This window comes from Staurois parvus, unplaced genomic scaffold (genome assembly GCF_062004578.1).
Source record: "Staurois parvus isolate SC_StPar_1 unplaced genomic scaffold, SC_StPar_1.0 ptg000472l, whole genome shotgun sequence".
Taxonomy (NCBI): Eukaryota; Metazoa; Chordata; class Amphibia; order Anura; family Ranidae; genus Staurois; species Staurois parvus.
This window is the reverse complement of record NW_028318268.1, coordinates 724,245-742,464: the sequence shown is the minus strand read 5'-3', so window position 1 is coordinate 742,464 and position 18,220 is coordinate 724,245. Positions and strand designations below refer to the sequence as shown.

The window sequence follows — 18,220 nt, the reverse complement described above, 5'->3', positions numbered from 1 at the left end:
ACCTGCAGTAGAAGCACCAGTGTTTGAAGTGTAAAAATTTTGAGGGTAATGGCTTGAGTATGATGAGAATTGAAGATAGGAAAATAACTGGCAACATTGTTAATAAAAAGCTTTTACCTGAATCTGCATCTCTTTTTTATTTACTATTTAATTAACAGATTACAGTCCATTGCAAAAAGCATTTTACCTTTTTGTCTTTTTCCTTCAGTGATCGGTTTTCAGCAATCCGAGCTATGTAATAGAAGTCTGGAGACCAGACATAGATATAAAATTAGATAGTGAGTTCATTAGGCCGGGGAAGCAATGTTCCTTGCACGCTTCACTTCCTGTAAAGGCCTCTGGTCAGGAAGCATTTGAGAACTGGAGAAAATGACTGAAAATTGCATTCTCTGCCGTTATAAAAATGGCTGCATTTCCAGATATCTTGATTTTTGTGCTGGATACACATTGTAAAGGCAGTTTTCTAAATAAAAGGTTATTTTGTGCTGGATTGTGTAAAATTATATTACAAAAAAGGTTTGAAATCCGTTGTATAGTTAGCTTTCCAGACAAGGTTTAGATAGAAGAAGCCTTGCGTAAACAATATCTATCCAATAAAAATATTGTATTGGTATTGTTCTGTCACATGTTCTGTCCCCCTTTGTAATGTACAGCGCTGAGCGAACCATTGGCGCTTTATAAATACTGTATAATAATAATAATCCATAGCAGTAATAGTTACACTTTGTATACTTTTATATAGTCAACCTTTTTACTGCTGCCCTGCTTTTTGATGTGATGTACAGACCTCTATAGAAATGTGCTATTTTACTTTCAAGTGTTTATTACACTAAAGTTGGCCATAGACTCTTCGAATCTCGGCTGGTTCAGCAGGAATTGACCAAAATTCGACCATGTATGGGCAGACTGAATGTACTTAGGTTGATCAATTGATCAACTTGGGTACAACCAGCCTGCTGGATTTTACTTACGATTATCACTAGCGGCAGGGGTGTATTTACCACAAGGCAAACAAGTCATTTGCCTAGGGCGGCATTTCTCAGGGGGGGCACTGCCCCTCAGAAGAAGGGACACTCGTGGCATGGGCACCTGGTGGGTTCTGAGAGAGGCTGCGGGTTTCATGATGGTGTATGCACAGCCCAACTCTCGCCACGGAGAGAGCGATCTCTCTCTCTCGCCATGGGTGATGGTGGCTGGTGTATGGGGGGGCAGTGGTCGTGGAAGGCTCTCTGGGGTGGGAGGCAGGGGTGTTTTTGGTCAATCTCAGGCTCTCTCGGGGGGGGGGGGGTTGGGGCGATTTTTGGGGCAGCACAAAACCTAAATACACCACTGACTAGTGGCTGGTATAGCTGCTAGCAATCACGGTCTTTTTTCATGCGAGGAGAACACAATGGATCCATGGGAGGGATTCCCATTTCAACATGGTCTGTGTTGATGGGGGAATTAAGCAAAGATCTTTCCTGCAACCCTTGGAAATAAATTTGCTCCATGTATGTCCTGCCTAAGGCTAGCCATAAACACATTGTATTGTATTCAGAATGCCACTGCACCAAATAGTGACTGCATCTAATGGGGTGCAGTCACTGTTTGGCCAAGGGAGCCCTTGGATTTTCAGCCGATTCAGCAGGAGGTGAACAGAATTCCAGCTGTGTATGGTTGGCTTAAGGGGCGCATATTCATTTAGCTTGTGAATGTGATTTACTGCAGGTGAATCTTTCAGATGAATAGGGCCACACTGTGAGCCAAATGCTAGGCTTGCAGTTGCAATATGGTATTCCCATTCAAAATGCCAATTTGGCTGATAAAAACAAAAAAAAAAAAAACCAGGCATTCAGGAGGCAGCAGTATCACCTCCTGAATGCTGGTCAGCCACACCTGCACTACTCTCTAAAATAAATTATCCACCGATTATAGATATAAATGAGCCCTTATGTCTTGTTGATTAAATTATATGTAAGACCAGTCAGCAAAATCTCATATAAGTCCTCATGCACACTGGACATTATGACAACTCCCTTAGAAGCCTTTCCTCCTAGCAGCAGCGTTTTGGCAGAAAAATCGCCTTATGCTTATAAAAATAATTTATTCTGGTCATTGAAATGAATTAACACTCAAGCGCTAAATGTACCTAGTTTTAACACACATGTAGATGCATTTACGTGCTTTTCTGCCTAAATTCTGATGATCCTGGATGCACTGGCAGTGTTTTTTTTGTTTTTGGGGGGGGTTTTTTTTTTTTTTGGGTTTTTGTTTTTTTGGGTTTTTTTTTCCTGCCTCTGAACACCCTTGTCTCTAAACCTTTTTAAAAGCCTGTGTGCATGGAGACATAGGCTAACCTGCCAGGGCATTTAGAGGCAGAATAAAAAAAAAAAGCCTCCCCTACAAGCAGCTGAAAAAATATCCATTGCGCATGTTACCCAAGTATTAACATGTTTAAAAAAAAAAAAAAGTAACTCAGAACTTTTTTGTGTTTTTTTTTTTTAATCTGCAACTTTAATCAAAATAACTGGTAAGCTTGCCATGAAAGTCCTTGTCCAACTACGTCATGTATAAAATGACTCCTGTCTCTCAGTTGTGCTCCCGTGTTGTCACTCCCATCACAATAGCTTTCATTATTTAAATAATTCCTTTAAAAAAAAAAGATGAAAAAAGCTTTTCTATGTACAGCTGTGCAGCAGTTTACCAACCAATGCCTAGCATGCCAACACATATTGGAAGAAACTTTTTTTTCTTCTATAAAATGAATTTTTTTTGATCCCATTTAACCTTAGTGGCTAGACGCCGACATTATGTATCAATTTTGTAGTGTTTCTTTATTTCTGGTGCTCCCTTAGTGAGTCTTTTCTGAGACTTAATAAACTATTCTATTATTGCTTTATTTTACTGCTGTTAGTGTGTCCCCACCATTGATTTGTTTCAGAGATCGCTCACAGGCCAAACTACAAGTGAAACAAGTATATAAATATACTACTGATGCAGCACCTAATTGGTGCCAATTCCCAATTGCTTCTAAAACACAAAGTATAACAAACACTACATTGTAGCAGCACCTAATTGGTGCCAATTCCCAATTGCTTCTAAAATGCAAAGTATAACAAACACTACATTGTAACAAAAATGTACCAAAGTCCCAAAATGCAACAAAAGTGTCAATCATCTTAGACACAGTGAAAAAAACAATCCTGTCCATCACGCCTCTTTCACATTAAAACCTTATTTTATTGCACCTCCACCCTTTCATTTGCCTCTTTTTTTGCAATCTAGGACTCTCCTAGTCTAGTTGATTTCAATTCCTTAAAAATAGAATCCTTTTATAGTAAGTTTCTTGTATTGACTCCTTCATGAGCATATTAGACATGTCACCCGAAAGCATAAAATAATTGCACTTAGGAGAAGAAAAGCTTCACCACTTTTAATATATAAGAATACAATACACTCACATAAAACTAGTGCACAAGATAATTATGCAACATAGCATGTCATAGCAGGAATTTTCTCTCCCCTTTCCCTGCAGCTCAGCACAGTCATGGTTTATTCTCTCATTCCCTGTTGAGGGTCAGCTCAACCCTCTGCATCTACAATCACAACCAAATTTGGGAGTGTTTCTAGACTCTGCTCCAACGCATTTCATGAAAGACGAAACGTGTTCAGAATTAGTTGATGTTAGTTAAGCACTGCATTAGTAGTATATTTATATACTTACATTAGAATATAAAATTGATGCAGCGCTAAAAGAACAAAGAACTAAAACCTAAATACAGTAGATACCAGATAGTAAATATAGGTATTGACATAACCCAAATCCACCTAGGGATGAGCAGAAAACAGTGGCCCTTAATAGGCTGATACCAGTGGTTAAGTGCAGGATAAAGTGTCCATAGTTCATATATCTAGAGGGGTGCAGGTGAATCACAGCACACTTTAAAAAACGTGACCCCGGGCAGTCTTGCTGCAATGGCCTCTCACCTCCACTCTATGACCCTACAGGGCCACAAAGCGTAATGTAGATCACCACGGAATCCTCCAATTCAGGGACTCTTTTGATAGATTGGCATCACATGAACAGGGACAGAATTCCTCCAGGCCAGTGGGTAAATGGAAGACACTCTCCTCCGATGTCACAACCGCTCATATGCTCATAAATGAGGAGATAAACACAATCCTCATAGTGTATTACCGCTTTATTTGTACATAGGCAGCAGACATCCAAACAAGGAAAGAAGGTAATCCACTTACATGGCAAACGGCTTGTATGGAGATAGCAATACAATGCTGGGTGTACAGCAGGATCAAAAAGGTGCACCAAGATGGCGTCACGCCGGAAGTGCGTCACCACGCTATTGCCGTCGACGCGTTGCGTCACGTGACTCGTGACTTCATCAGGACAGCGTGATTGGCCGGCAGCACTTCCTTATAAAGGCCAGGAACCGCACCCATCGAGACCACAATGGGCGGTGCGATCGCGGCCATATTCTAATGGTCCAGCATGCAAAGAACCTATGCAGCCATATTAATGTAGTCCAATAAGGACAGACCTACTCCCATTAGGTCTAGCAATCCCAGTGAGGAAATACGCTAATAAAAAGAGCACCACAAGTCAATGTCTCTCCATAATAAACACATTAATCATAGAGAGACTAATAGATAATATATTTATAGATGTGGAAAACCACATACTTTAATGATGAATAAAAAAGATAAAACGAGCATAACCATATAATTATACATAGCTTGCCCTATAAAATGGACTAAAATATATGAATAATAAAATATATAAAAAATATATTTAATAAAATAATTAAAGAAAAAACGCTCCTTTGTAATCCTGCATGAACTCTTTGCATCAAGTACTATAGCACACATTATATCTACATAAAAAATATTATCGGTCACTGATAAAACAGTTCAAGTCGAACTCAATATTGAGTCCCATCGGGGCAAATGTATCCATGAGAAAAATGTATTTCGATTCTATCTGACTTAAAGATCTCACTTTGTGGGACCCTCTCCAATGTTTCTTGTATTTCTCGACTCCCCAAAATTTAAGACCAGAAGGGTCTTGATTATGGTATAGCCGAAAATGATTGGATAAACAATGTTTCGGGAAGCCCTTTTTTATATTCTGGACATGTTCTCTCAACCGGACCCATAAAGGTCTTTTTGTCCTTCCCACATATTGCAAACCACATCCGCATTGGAGAACATACACGACCCCCTCCGTTCTACACGATATAAAGTCCTTAACTTGAAAAGACCTACCATTACTAGTAGCTGAAAAGGAACTCAATCTAGTGTTCGAGCCCCTAGTGGCTCTACAGGCATAACAGATCTTACACGGGAAAAACCCTTTTTGATCAAGAAACGTAGCCTTAGAACTTTTAGTAGGGGGGTCCAATACACTACGAACCAATTTGGACCTAAGGGAAGGAGCCTTCCTGTATATGAATTTAGGTGTAGCCGGTAACAATTTTGAGAGAATGGGGTCAGTTATTAGAATGGGCCAATAACGTCTGAATACACTTTCTATCTGTTTGTAATTGCTGGTAAAGTCCAGAATAATCGCCATGTGGTCCCCCAAATCTTCTGTCTTGGGTTTATCAACAAGAAGGTTACTCCTCATCATTGTTCCCACTTCTGCAATCTTATTTTTAATCATTTCTCTAGAATAACCTTTGTTACAAAATCTCTCTTCCATAATGTTAGCTTGCTCATAATATTCCTTGATATCTGTGCAATTTCTTCTAAGTGTGACCAGCTGTCCTTTTGGGATATTCATCAGCCAAGGAGGAAAATGGCAACTATCTAGTAGAATGTATCCATTCCGATCTACTTTTTTGAAAAAAGTTTTAGTATGAAGATTATTATCCCTCACCGAAATGCACAAATCCAAGTAATTAATGGAAGTGCCACTTATTTCCCACGAGAGCTTGATGCATTTATCATTACTATTTAACTGATTTAGGAAGGACAATAAATCAGATTCCAATCCATCCCAGATAATGATAACATCGTCAATAAACCTTTTATAAAGGAGTAATTGTTTAGGAGGATTCTGATACACTGCCTCTTCCTCCCAGTGGGCCATGAACAAGTTGGCCACACTGGGAGCAAACCTGGCTCCCATAGCTACTCCCTTCATTTGGTTATAAAACTGTTTTTTGTACCAGAAGTAGTTATGGGAGAGACAATACTCCAGACTTTCCAGAATAAATTTCCTCTGTGGCCATTGGAGGTCACTAAATAATCTAATACCCCAGCCCACCGAGTCCACAGCATCCTTATGATCAATGATGGTATATAAAGCAGACACATCTGCACTCGCAAGCAAAATACCATCCTTTATATGGATACCATCTAACAGTTGTATAAGGTGTTTAGTGTCTCTCAGGTAGGCCTTAGTTTTGATAACCAAGGGTTGGAGGAAAATATCAATATATTGACCCATCCTAGACATTACCGATTGTATCCCATTAACAATGGGTCGCCCTGGTGGATTCACAGGATCTTTATGCTTAATCCTGGGAAAATGAGGCAAAATAAAGCATTGTACATTGGACAGAAGAGACTGTCCAAAAGGGACAATATAGTCATCAGACCTGCTGATAAAGGGGGGAGTATAGTGATACTTTCAAAGGAGTATTACGAAAAAGAATTGGAGTCACAATTAGGTGACACCAATACATATCTCCCCTTATCAAAAGATCCGACCAGTCAATTTAAAAAGGATCTTGTTGCATTAGTCAAGAAAGGAAAGGATATTAAGGTACTTAATAAAAAAGAAGCGTTATATCTGGTTCCAGATGTATGTAGATTACCAGTTATCTATACCCTACCGAAGATGCATAAAGATCCTGTGCTGCCGGCCAATCACGCTGTCCTGATGAAGTCACGTGACGCAACGCGTCGACGGCAATAGCGTGGTGACGCACTTCCGGCGTGACGCCATCTTGGTGCACCTTTTTGATCCTGCTGTACACCCAGCATTGTATTGCTATCTCCATACAAGCCGTTTGCCATGTAAGTGGATTACCTTCTTTCCTTGTTTGGATGTCTGCTGCCTATGTACAAATAAAGCGGTAATACACTATGAGGATTGTGTTTATCTCCTCATTTATGAGCATATGAGCGGTTGTGACATCGGAGGAGAGTGTCTTCCATTTACCCACTGGCCTGGAGGAATTCTGTCCCTGTTCATGTGATGCCAATCTATCAAAAGAGTCCCTGAATTGGAGGATTCCGTGGTGATCTACATTACGCTTTGTGGCCCTGTAGGGTCATAGAGTGGAGGTGAGAGGCCATTGCAGCAAGACTGCCCGGGGTCACGTTTTTTAAAGTGTGCTGTGATTCACCTGCACCCCTCTAGATATATGAACTATGGACACTTTATCCTGCACTTAACCACTGGTATCAGCCTATTAAGGGCCACTGTTTTCTGCTCATCCCTAGGTGGATTTGGGTTATGTCAATACCTATATTTACTATCTGGTATCTACTGTATTTAGGTTTTAGTTCTTTGTTCTTTTAGCGCTGCATCAATTTTATATTCTATTCATATTGCCTTTGTTTGGTATGGGACAGATGCTGGCTGCTTCCTAGCTTATATTTACTACTTACCATAAGAGCGCAGGAGGATATTTATGTGATTTAGTCTATATACTTACATTATTTGTATCACTGGGGATTTGAAGATTAGATGTAGCAGCCTATGTACATGTTATTCTTCTATTTTTTTTTCTTTGTAAATCATTATAATTGGAGTTATTCCACTTTTGTTGTGAAAAAAAAAAATCCCTGGAAAGCAATGTACATTGCTAGGATTTATACGAACTTTGTAGATCACTACCTGTTTCTGCTCTGAAGAAAGAAAGCGGTTTGTTGTGGGCAAAGTGAACCTGAATTGGAGTGATGTTTTCATCTGATGCACTTGTAGTGTTCTAATGAGGAAAGTTGTTGAAAGTTGAAACTTGTATCTTAGTACAGGCTTCTGGGAAAATCAGTGAGCCAATCATACAAACAGAAAAAGACATTTCTGGGGAAGTTTTGTACACCAACTGTGTACAGAAGGCCTCCAGGCTGCCATATCGCACTGAATTGTACAGAAAATTACAGTGGCTGAAAAGAAAAAGTAATTTTTAATAAAGTAGAACCATACGCAAAACTTTTTTTTCATTTTGGATGGAGTAAGGATGGGTTATAACCTCTGTAAGGTTTCTTTTTGCTATCTTTGTCCCACTGGGTGATTTACCTTTACGTCAGCTCCTAGCCAAGCAGGAAGTGAGAGGAAATACCTGCAAATTAAGGGAATCTCTAGGGGACCTCCAGGTCACCAGAACTAGTGTCCATATTGAAAGATTTCCCCTCTATTACTATTCTATGGATTACCCAAAATTTGGGATTTTCTTTAACTTTCAATGATAATGGTAAACAGGACAAATAGAGAGGACGAATCTCCTTAATGATGATACAGGCAGCAATAAAAATTGGCAAGTGTTCTAATCCATCTCCACTCTATCCGAAAGTTTTTCATTTACGTATTCTTTAACATTCAATTACAGTATGGCTTGTGAAGCAACTGTATATGCTATTTTTTTTTTATTTTTTTTAATTTTATTTCTTCCCAATTTTTCTCCCACAAAAGTGGCATTACTCTTTTAAGCACGTACATGGTTATTTACTTTTTTTTTTTTTTGTAGAACTACAAGTGATTTGGGCTTACCAAATATTGTGACTGATTCTATTTGTCACACGGTAGAGACAGCTGTCTGTCTTGCTGTGATCTTACAGCACTTCAGTCGTAAAACGCTGGGATGGGTTTAAAAGATGGCCTCCAAATACATTGTTTTATATCTTCCTAATAGCTGTACTTCATCCCTGATCAACATGAATCTCATTTGCAGCACAACTCCAGCTTGCATACTTAAGCACTAATTGACTTGAACTGAGGATAATGGAGGCTTGGTTGGACAGTGTGAAACACCTGGCTGGGTGCATCTCCGATCACTCTTGCTGTCTATCTGTTTAATGAGCTGTGTGCTGAGGTTTTGGTTTGACAGGTTTGAATGTGTGGATGTAACCCATTTGGGAGTTTTTTTTTACTTTCTATTTTCTGTCTATAGTACAGACAAAGGAGTGTCTGCCAAGTGCTCCAGATTTACCTGTTTTGTAGATTTGCTAACATTTTCATTAGAGGGATACTTTCAGTTATTGTTGGCTTTTATTTTTTATTGGTTGCTAGCAGTCCCTGACTTCTGGTTTGGATGATATGTGCTTGTAATTGTCCCTGTTTTTTAGCACTGACCACAATATAAAAAAAAAAAAAACCCTCTGACTGCATAATTACTATTCAGCTATATTTGCAGCAGAAAAGGGTACTGCCACGGTCCCAGAAACACATCTGGCTTCACAGTAATTTTTGCAGGTGGTAGTAACATTTTAGCATTTAGATTTGAAAAAAAAAATGGGCATACATAGTTTGCGAACTTCTGTTTAATTGTTATAGCGAATTGTATTCTTTTGTGAATTATTTTTTTTTTTTTTTTAGTTTTTTAAATGCCCATCTTTGCAAATATCAACGTAAACCTGAAACTCGCTGCAATATGCTACATACACAGGCCACATACATATGTGTACGGCTTTACCTGCTAAAGGGATTTGTAAATTCGTCCAGACGCCCTTGTGATGTATACCTTGGCTAGTCAGGTTGATGCTTGCTGGATCAATTCCCTGCTCATTGAACAGAGGTAATGATGTTATTCAATGATCAGGCAAGAGCCCGAGGGGCAAAAGAGGAAGCCACAAATCTGGATGCAAGCTGAACCCACTTTCCCACCTGAGTGTGGTTATGGGGCCAACAGCTGTAACGACTTTAATGGGAGCTCCTGAAAAACGCACATCTATGGGGTCAAAAAAAAGCACAATGTTAAGTGACCAGAGAGGAGGCCAAGAGGTAGCCTAGAATAGGGCTAAAAATTTCAAGTCCTGAGCTACTAGCCTACTCTCCACCAGTTGCCCCACCCAACTCCTACCCTTCCCTGCTCTAAATCCTGCCCCTAAACACGCAAAATGGCACTGTTAAATGTTTTATGCAGAATGAAGGAAGGAAGAAATGAAAGGAAGGAAGGAAGGGAGAAAAGGAGGGAGGGGTGCAAGGAAGGAAGGGGGTGGAAAGGAGAGGTGAGAGGGAGGGAGGGGTGCAAGGAAGGGGGAGGGAGGGAAGGTGGAAGGAAGGAAGGAAGAGAGGGGTGGAAGAATGGGAGGGGTGGGTGGAATTAAGGAAAAGAGGGGTGGAAGGAAGGAAGAGAGGTCGGACTCGCATGCTCAGTCAGATGTGTCAGAGCTGTCGGCTGCTCCGTGTCCAATTTCCCACCCACACATCCTCTGAAGCTGCAGGGACTGGAGTGTAGGTGGGCACAGGGTGAGGCAGAGCAGATCTGGGTTCTCTCCCCTCTTCTCCTATTGGTGCGGAGGATAGGAGGAGGGGATGGGCACTGAGGAGTACATAGTGGGGGGCGAGTAATGGAATGATCAGGGATTATCGGTGCTGCAGTGGGGCCAGTGCCAAGCAGCAATCTCCTGTATGTCTTTCAATGAAGCGGCTGAAAGCCGCATCTCCTCCTCTCCCTCTCTTGCGGCTTTCAGCTGCTTCATTAAAAGACATACAGGAGATAGCTGCTTGTCACTGCCCCCACCGCCACCCCTCCCTTACACCCATTGTGCCAGCGATGCTCGTCCCCACCTTATTTCCACTCGCCCAATGTGAGTGGAAATTTCGAGGGCTGGCCTAGAAAGCCCCCAAACTGGCGCTGTATTGAACCCGCAATCCCACCTGAGCATTTTGTTGCAGGGCTTCCAAAGCATGACAACACTCAATATGATGAATCTTCTAATTCTCACTGGGCCCATTCATACCTAAACATTCTGTCTTCTGCCCCGTTAAGCTAAAAAGAGTACATCTTTTTTTAGGTAGAATCCCTTGTTTTTGTCCCTAAAACCGCAATGGGAGTACCTGAAAAACATGCCTTTTATGCATGTTTTTCAAGCACTCCCATTTAAATCTATGGAGTCAAAAAACACGCAATGTTAACTGGCCAGGCAAAAGGCAGAATAGGAATCCACCACACTGGCACTGTGTTGAGCTCCCAATTCATATCTGAATGTTTTGTTGCATGACTCCCAAAGCATAACACTCAAGATGAGAGGTCCCATTATTCTCAATGGGCCTGTTCCCACCTGAGTGTTGTGTCTTCTGTTGCGTGAAGCTTAAAAGTACATGCATGTATTTCAGACATTCCCAATTAGGCCAAAATCATGCAGTTCTGCTTGTGTGCTTGTTCTACTTCCTCTGTCTACACACTGTCAGTGTGATCTGTATAACTGATAGCTGTAATTTATACTATCATCAGTGTAGGTAGACAGTGACTCTATTCAAATTGCATCTTGCAGAATGTAGAAAGCTTTATTTGAAAGTTTGTGCTGATCTTCACAGATGAACATAAAAGAAAATCATATCTATGTCTAGCTTCAGCAATTACATATGCAAAGAACAGAAACAAAAGGGACGCTAATCCATGTTGGAAGAACGTACTAGACACATTGAATGTGGCATTTCCGGTAAATATCCCATTGAACCCTAAATGCTGCCTTCTGGGTGTCCCCGCGGAGGTTCTACAGAGACTCTCTCAGGATAGCAATAGGCCGTGCCCTCTTCCATGCCTGAAAATTATTTTAGCAAATTTGGAAATCCTTTGATCCCCTACACACAAGTCTTGGGTGAATACCGTAGGTAATGTGGTACTCCTCCTGATAATTACCAGCTCAGGGGCTGCCCTTGTAACTTTGAAAAGTAATGGGGACTATGGCTCGACACTCCTGGTCTCAGCCCTAGTGAACTCCTATATTAGAGAATTTTCCAATGCCTTGCTAGGCCATAGAGGTATGACCTTTATTTCACTCTCATTGTCCTGTCAACTGTAAATTTTCTGCTGTTGGGTACCTTTGTTGTTTTATTGAGGAGATGATTTGTTGGGGAAATGCTAGATGGCACTGTATAGTACAGTATGTACCCTCTTCTTTTTTTTTTTTCTTTTTTCTTGAATGTACTATCATGTTCACATTGTTGTTTGTACTGTCCTGGAATGCCATATTGTTTAATTCTAATAAAGTCTTTTTTGATTTAAAGAAAAGAAGAAGAAAAAGATTAAATAAAACCCACTAAAAAAGATGGTGGGACTAGTTCTATAAAGCATCTCCTGGCTAATTGAGGAAGGGACAAAATTTATTTAAAGGCAAACTAACAACAATGCACGTGTAACATGATCTTACTACAAGCTGTGCATATCAATGTGCAAATGAGCCTCTAAATTGCCTGATTATGCTCTTGCTCAAGTGTGAACAGAGGCTTACATGAACCTAGAAGTGTCACCAGCCTGACTCCACATTATACAAGAGGTCTGTAAATTGTCAAACTGGTTGACCAAGACTACAAAATGTAAAAGGGCAAACATCAGTGAAGGAAATAAGTATTTGATCCCCTGCTAACTTTGAATATTTGCCCACTCACAAAGAGATAAGTCTAAAAATCGAATGATAGGTGTATTGTAACACTGAGAGACAGAATAGCAACAAAACATTCAAAAGGAATGCATGTCTAACAAATTATGCACTGATTTGCATGTTCAAGAGGGAAATAAATATTTGATCCCTTATCATTCATCAGGATTTCTGGCTACCAGGTGTCTTTCATACAGGTAACAAGCTGAGATTAGGAGTCTCTTAAAGGGAGTGTTGCTAATCTCATTTTGTTACCTGTATAAAAGACACCTGTCCACAGGAACAATCAAACAATCAGATTCCAAACTCTCCACCATGGCAAAGACCAAAGAGCTGTCCAAGGATGTCAGGGACAAGATTGTAGACCTACACAAGGCTGGACTGGGCTACCAAACTATCGGCAAGCAGCTTGGTGAGAAGGTGACAACAGTTGATGCAATCATTCGCAAATGGAAGAAACACAAAACAACTGTCAGTCTCCCTAGGTGTGGTGCACCATGCAAGATCTCACCTCGTGGAGTGTCATTGATCATGAGAACAGTGAGGAATCATCCTAGAACTACACATGAGGATCTTGTCAATGATCTCCAGGCAGCTGGGACCACAGTCACCAAGAAAACAATTGGTAACACACTACGCCGACATGGATTTAAATCCTGCAGTGCCCGCAAGGTCCCTCTGCTCAAGAAAGCACGTGTACAGGCCCGTCTGAAGTTTTCCACTGAACATCTGAATGATGCAGAGGAGGACTGGTTGAAAGTGTTGTGGTCAGATGAGATCAAAATCGAGCTCTTTGGCATCAACTCAATTTCCGTGTTTGGAGGAGGAAGAATGCTGCCCATGACCCCAAGAACACTATCCCAACTGTCAAACATGGTGGTGGAAACATTCTGCTTTGGAGGTGTTTTTCTGCTAAGGGGACAGGGCAACTGCACCGCATCAAAGGGACGATGGACAGGGCGAATCTTGGGTGAGAACTTTCTTCCCTTAACCAGGGCATTGAAAATGGGTCGTGGATGGGTGTTCCAGCATGACAATGACCCAAAACACATGGCCAAGGCAACAAAGGAGTGGCTCAAGAAGAAGCACATTAAGGTCCTGGAGTGGCCTAGCCAATTGAAAATCTGTGGAGGGAGCTGAAAGTTTGAATTGCCAAACATCAGCCACCAAACCTTAATGACTTGGAGAGGATCTGCCAAGAGGAATGGGCCAAAATCCCTCCTGAGATGTGGGCAAACCTGGTGGCCAGCTACAGGAAACGTCCTACCTCTGTGATTGCCAACAAGGGATTTGCCACCAAGTACTAAGTCTTGTATTGTGAAGGGGATCAAATACTTATTTCCCTCATGGACATGCGAGTCAGTGCATAATTTGTTAGACATGCATTTCTTTTGAATTTTTTGTTGCTATTCTGTCTCTGTGTTACAATACACCTACCATTCCATTTTTAGACTGATCATTTCTTTGTGAGTGGGCAAACATTAAAAATCAGCAGGGGATCAAATACTTATTTCCTTCACTGTATATTATTTCAACTTTGTATTTAGCCATTTAACCAGAGTTTCACTTTGACATTTTTGGAAGCTAGAAGAAAAAATTTCCAAGGGTTGGTCTTTGATATTCAAGACTGTCCCAGGCAATCAGACAGATGGCCATATGTCAGCAACAATGTAGGGGGAATGTTAATAAATGTTAGCAACTATGACAGTGATTTTGCTTTACGTCTATTTTACTGCAATTTTCTCTCTAGCACAACGTCGGCCATAGCTTGATCCTATCAGTCTTTTTTTTCCTCCCTTTTCTGATACAGTGCAGAAATGACAAGCTGCTTTTAAGGGTGATTTATAGGAAATTTGCAAGCATTTTCTGCTTATAAAACTTCCACGACTATTACCATGCAGGAAGTTTGCAGTTACAAATGATCCACCGGAGAGAAGAGCCTAGCATTGTGCAGTTTTATGCCAGTACGCAGGATTCTTGTTATGATTGTGGCCCCATAGGATATGCCTTTCACAACACTTGACTTTTTATGTTATGGTTTAAAAATGCTGACTGCTCCTGTCATTGTGAAATGTCTGGTTTGCAGCATATTTTACAGCTTGCTGGATAAGAAAATGGCATTTGGTGCCACCGAGCACCTGCCTGCCATGAAAATGGACTTGTAAGATTTTGACACAGGGGTTAAAATGATGTGCTTTATTGTAAAATCTATTTAGCTGTCATATTTTATCTGGCCTGTCCAGCACAAACTAACGTGCTATAATTCTCCTGATTGGAGAGCTGCCGCAGTCATGTCAAGGTGAAGGTTGTAACCACAGCTGGCATGCCTTATTTTCCATCTTTAAAGTCGGGGGACTGAAAGCTGGCCTTCTCTTCTCAAGGTTTAACATCATTCTCATCAGACGTAGAATGTGAACTCTGGTAACCTACATCTTTTTTTTTTTAAACCTAGGTTTATTTATTTTTACGATTTCTGGTCTACCTACTGTAGAATTAAATTGTGCAACAAGCAGATCTTTGAGTGGACAAACCTTAAAATAATCTCTAGTTTTGGGGTGTGTGCTTCCAACGATATATCTGGAGCGTCTTTGTTGATGTCAAGAGCCAATCATTACAGTTTCTGGCAAGTTACAAACTAAGGCCCCGTTCTCCCTAGTATAGTGCAACAACTCTTGGAAAATCGCACAGTTTTTGGCACATACACAAAACACACAAAACCTGCCACACTTGCACTGCCATTGTTAATGGCACCCCAAACATGCCATGCAAGAATGTATGATAAAGCTCTGAAAGGTGCATGAGCTTCTTTGCCATGTTTATCGAACATAGGCAGGCTACTTAAATGATTGGCTGTATCACACACATGAAGCATGACCACATGCACAAAAAAAAAAACCGCCTGATGTCGAGTTACATTATAGTAAATGGCGCTTAACCCCGTTCTCCACACTATCGCTATGACTTTGTAATTTTGTTTTCATATTTTAGAAACGTATTATAATTGGGATTTGGTTGGTGTAAAGATTGCACACAAACTTTGTAAACTCTTAGGGCATAATTTGGTAAAGGTATTCTCTCCTGTTATATTGTAAAGTGCTGAGCAAACTGTTGGCGCTATATAAATCCTGTATAATAATAATAATATAAAAATAGTGTCTGTCCCTTTTTGGTTTTGATATTCACATATAATCTCATAACTACCATACCCATTGTATTGAATGCCAGTTAATTAGTATAATGTTTATCCTATAAATAACAATAATAGTATTTAATATTTTTATTCTCATTGTTGTGCCCATTTCATTGAATGGCCTGTTTTTATAATAAATGGAATTTGTGATTGCTTATGAAAAACCTATCAAGTTATGCATCAAAAATCATATTGTCCCCAAAAACCATGCACGTATAATAACTAAAATGGGCAACTACCTTTTGAAACCACTAAAATACATGCAGTATAAAGCTATTGCTACACATAAGTATAGAGTTCAATTCATACATACATACACCATGCATTAAAAATTTAAGTCCATATAAATCAAGTGCCCAAAATATAAATAATAGATGTCTCCATCCACCCCCGTGCAAATGATGAAACGGTAACAGGACACCTAGTGCCAATCCCCAAAGAGGAGCAGCTCACCATCCACTTTGACCCACTTGGTACTGGAAGTTCTAATAGCACTCTAGTGCCTTGATCCCAGTAGCTGATAATCTACATATATATAGAATCATATGTGTCTCCGATTGGAATCCACATGGAATTGCATGCAAGAACAGACTCAAAATAGTGAGGTACTGTAAAACCACTTTTGGTTGTTTTGTAAAATTACACTCTCATAAGCAAAGGATATACAGGCACATAGACCTCCAACAAATAAGCTGGACAGTTGCAAACAAACACTCTCGCAATCCAGTTTATCAAAGACTACAAGTGTTGGGATGCCACAAAGACCCGTCCTGCACATACAAGTTCCCCTATATGTGCAGGGTCAATTTTTTTTGTAGCGTCAACGTGCTTGTAGACATCGAGGAGCTGGATTGCCACTGTGTTTATTTGTGACTGACCAGATTCTTTGATAGATGTCTATCCTTTGCTCAGGTTGCATATGCGGTGGCTTACAATACATTCTTCCAGTGGATTTTTATGTACCTTATCTTTTTATCAGAGTCCATCATAGATGCCAGCTGACCTTCAATATACAAGACCTGATAATCAAAAGTGTCTACAAGAATACCTGTTCTTGTTGCCTTGAGCAACTTCATTTTCATTTCATATATGAGAATATCAATTTGATGGCGATTAGTAATGCACTCGCCATTTGATTTAATCAGGCCTATAGCCTGATGCACTCTTCATTGGCCACAAATTACTGTTTGAAAATTGTAATAAGTATGTGAATATATGATGATTTTAGGTCTGTTTACTAGTACTTTGGAGAAGTTGAGCAGGACCGGACAAGGGTTAATGAAATGGACAGGCCCTTGGAAAGCCAATAGAACTTTGCCAAGCTCATGTACTTTTCGTGTTTGTCTTTCGGAGCTGTGGCTCCTGTCTATGGTACAAAATAGGGCAGACACATGAGATTTATGTCCCATGTGCACAATACTCCCCTTCATTCAGCCCTGTGGAGTTTCTGTCCTGGTCACAGCTTGGTGTGATACAGTAGCAGTAACTGACATCTTGCCTGTCTGTGATTGGATGGGGACGGAGCACAAGCGGAATGAATCAGTGCTTACACACATCTGCAAATAGATAAGTATGTTTTAATAAAAATGCATTTCCAGGAACACACGAAGGCTTCAGTCTCTTCTTTGGCTAGAATCTAAGGTTGATGTTGGCAGGCACATCATTTTTTTTTTTTTTTTTGTTTTGTTTTTTCTTAATAACCTACAGAATAACCATGAATTGTTATTAGGAGGTTGAGTTAACCATTTTGCTTTAATATCCAATATCTGAAAACTTTAATTCAGTATGATTTGTGTGATTTAATCTGTTTCTTTTTGTTTTCTAGGCATGGTACTCGGTGTGCGGGTGAGGTGGCAGCAGTTGCAAATAATGGGATTTGCGGTGTTGGAATAGCTTTTAATGCCAAGATTGGTGGTAAGCATGTAGCTCAGAATATAATTTAGAGGGCAGTTTATGGAGAAATAACTTTATAGAAAAAAGCAAAAGTATTCTTCTTCATAAATGTGAGCAATTTAAACAGAGATGCCTGATAGATAGTATATAGTGTGTTACTTTAAAAAAAAAAACGCTTTTATTTTTAGAACAACAAAAACTCGTACCATTGTTTTCAGAGCAAGTAGTGTCATTATTTCGGGTCACATGCTCAAATCTATGAAGGGAATTTTACTATGTTTGGAGCAAATAGAATCTGGAGCAATTGTGCATGGTAACCAAGCATCTTCTATCTTTCACTTGCAAAGCTTAACTGAACATGATGAAGATTGAGGCTGATTAGTCACCATGCACAGTTGCTTCAGATTCCGTCTGCTCCAGCTTTAGGAAATTGCACTCATTGGGGTGGATTTACTAAAGACAAACTGACTGTGCACTTTGCAATTGTCTTTGCCCTCATTTTTCCTAGAACTTGGTGCATATGGTAAAACTCTGCTAATCTCCATCATCCAATCATGTGCAAGCAAAAATTGTTTTTTTTGTTTTTTT

The 18,220-nt window shown here is 40.1% G+C and overlaps 1 protein-coding gene across 1 annotated transcript in view; it reads left to right on the top strand.

Moving 5' to 3' along the window:
* The window catches only part of FURIN (furin, paired basic amino acid cleaving enzyme), a 337,561-nt gene that overhangs the window by 254,430 nt on the left and 64,911 nt on the right, over positions 1–18,220 (top strand). Inside the window, exon 7 of the mRNA XM_089689379.1 lies at positions 17,565–17,653. Within this exon, the coding sequence (XP_089545505.1) occupies positions 17,565–17,653 (89 nt within the window). The remainder of the gene's footprint in view (positions 1–17,564; positions 17,654–18,220) is intronic.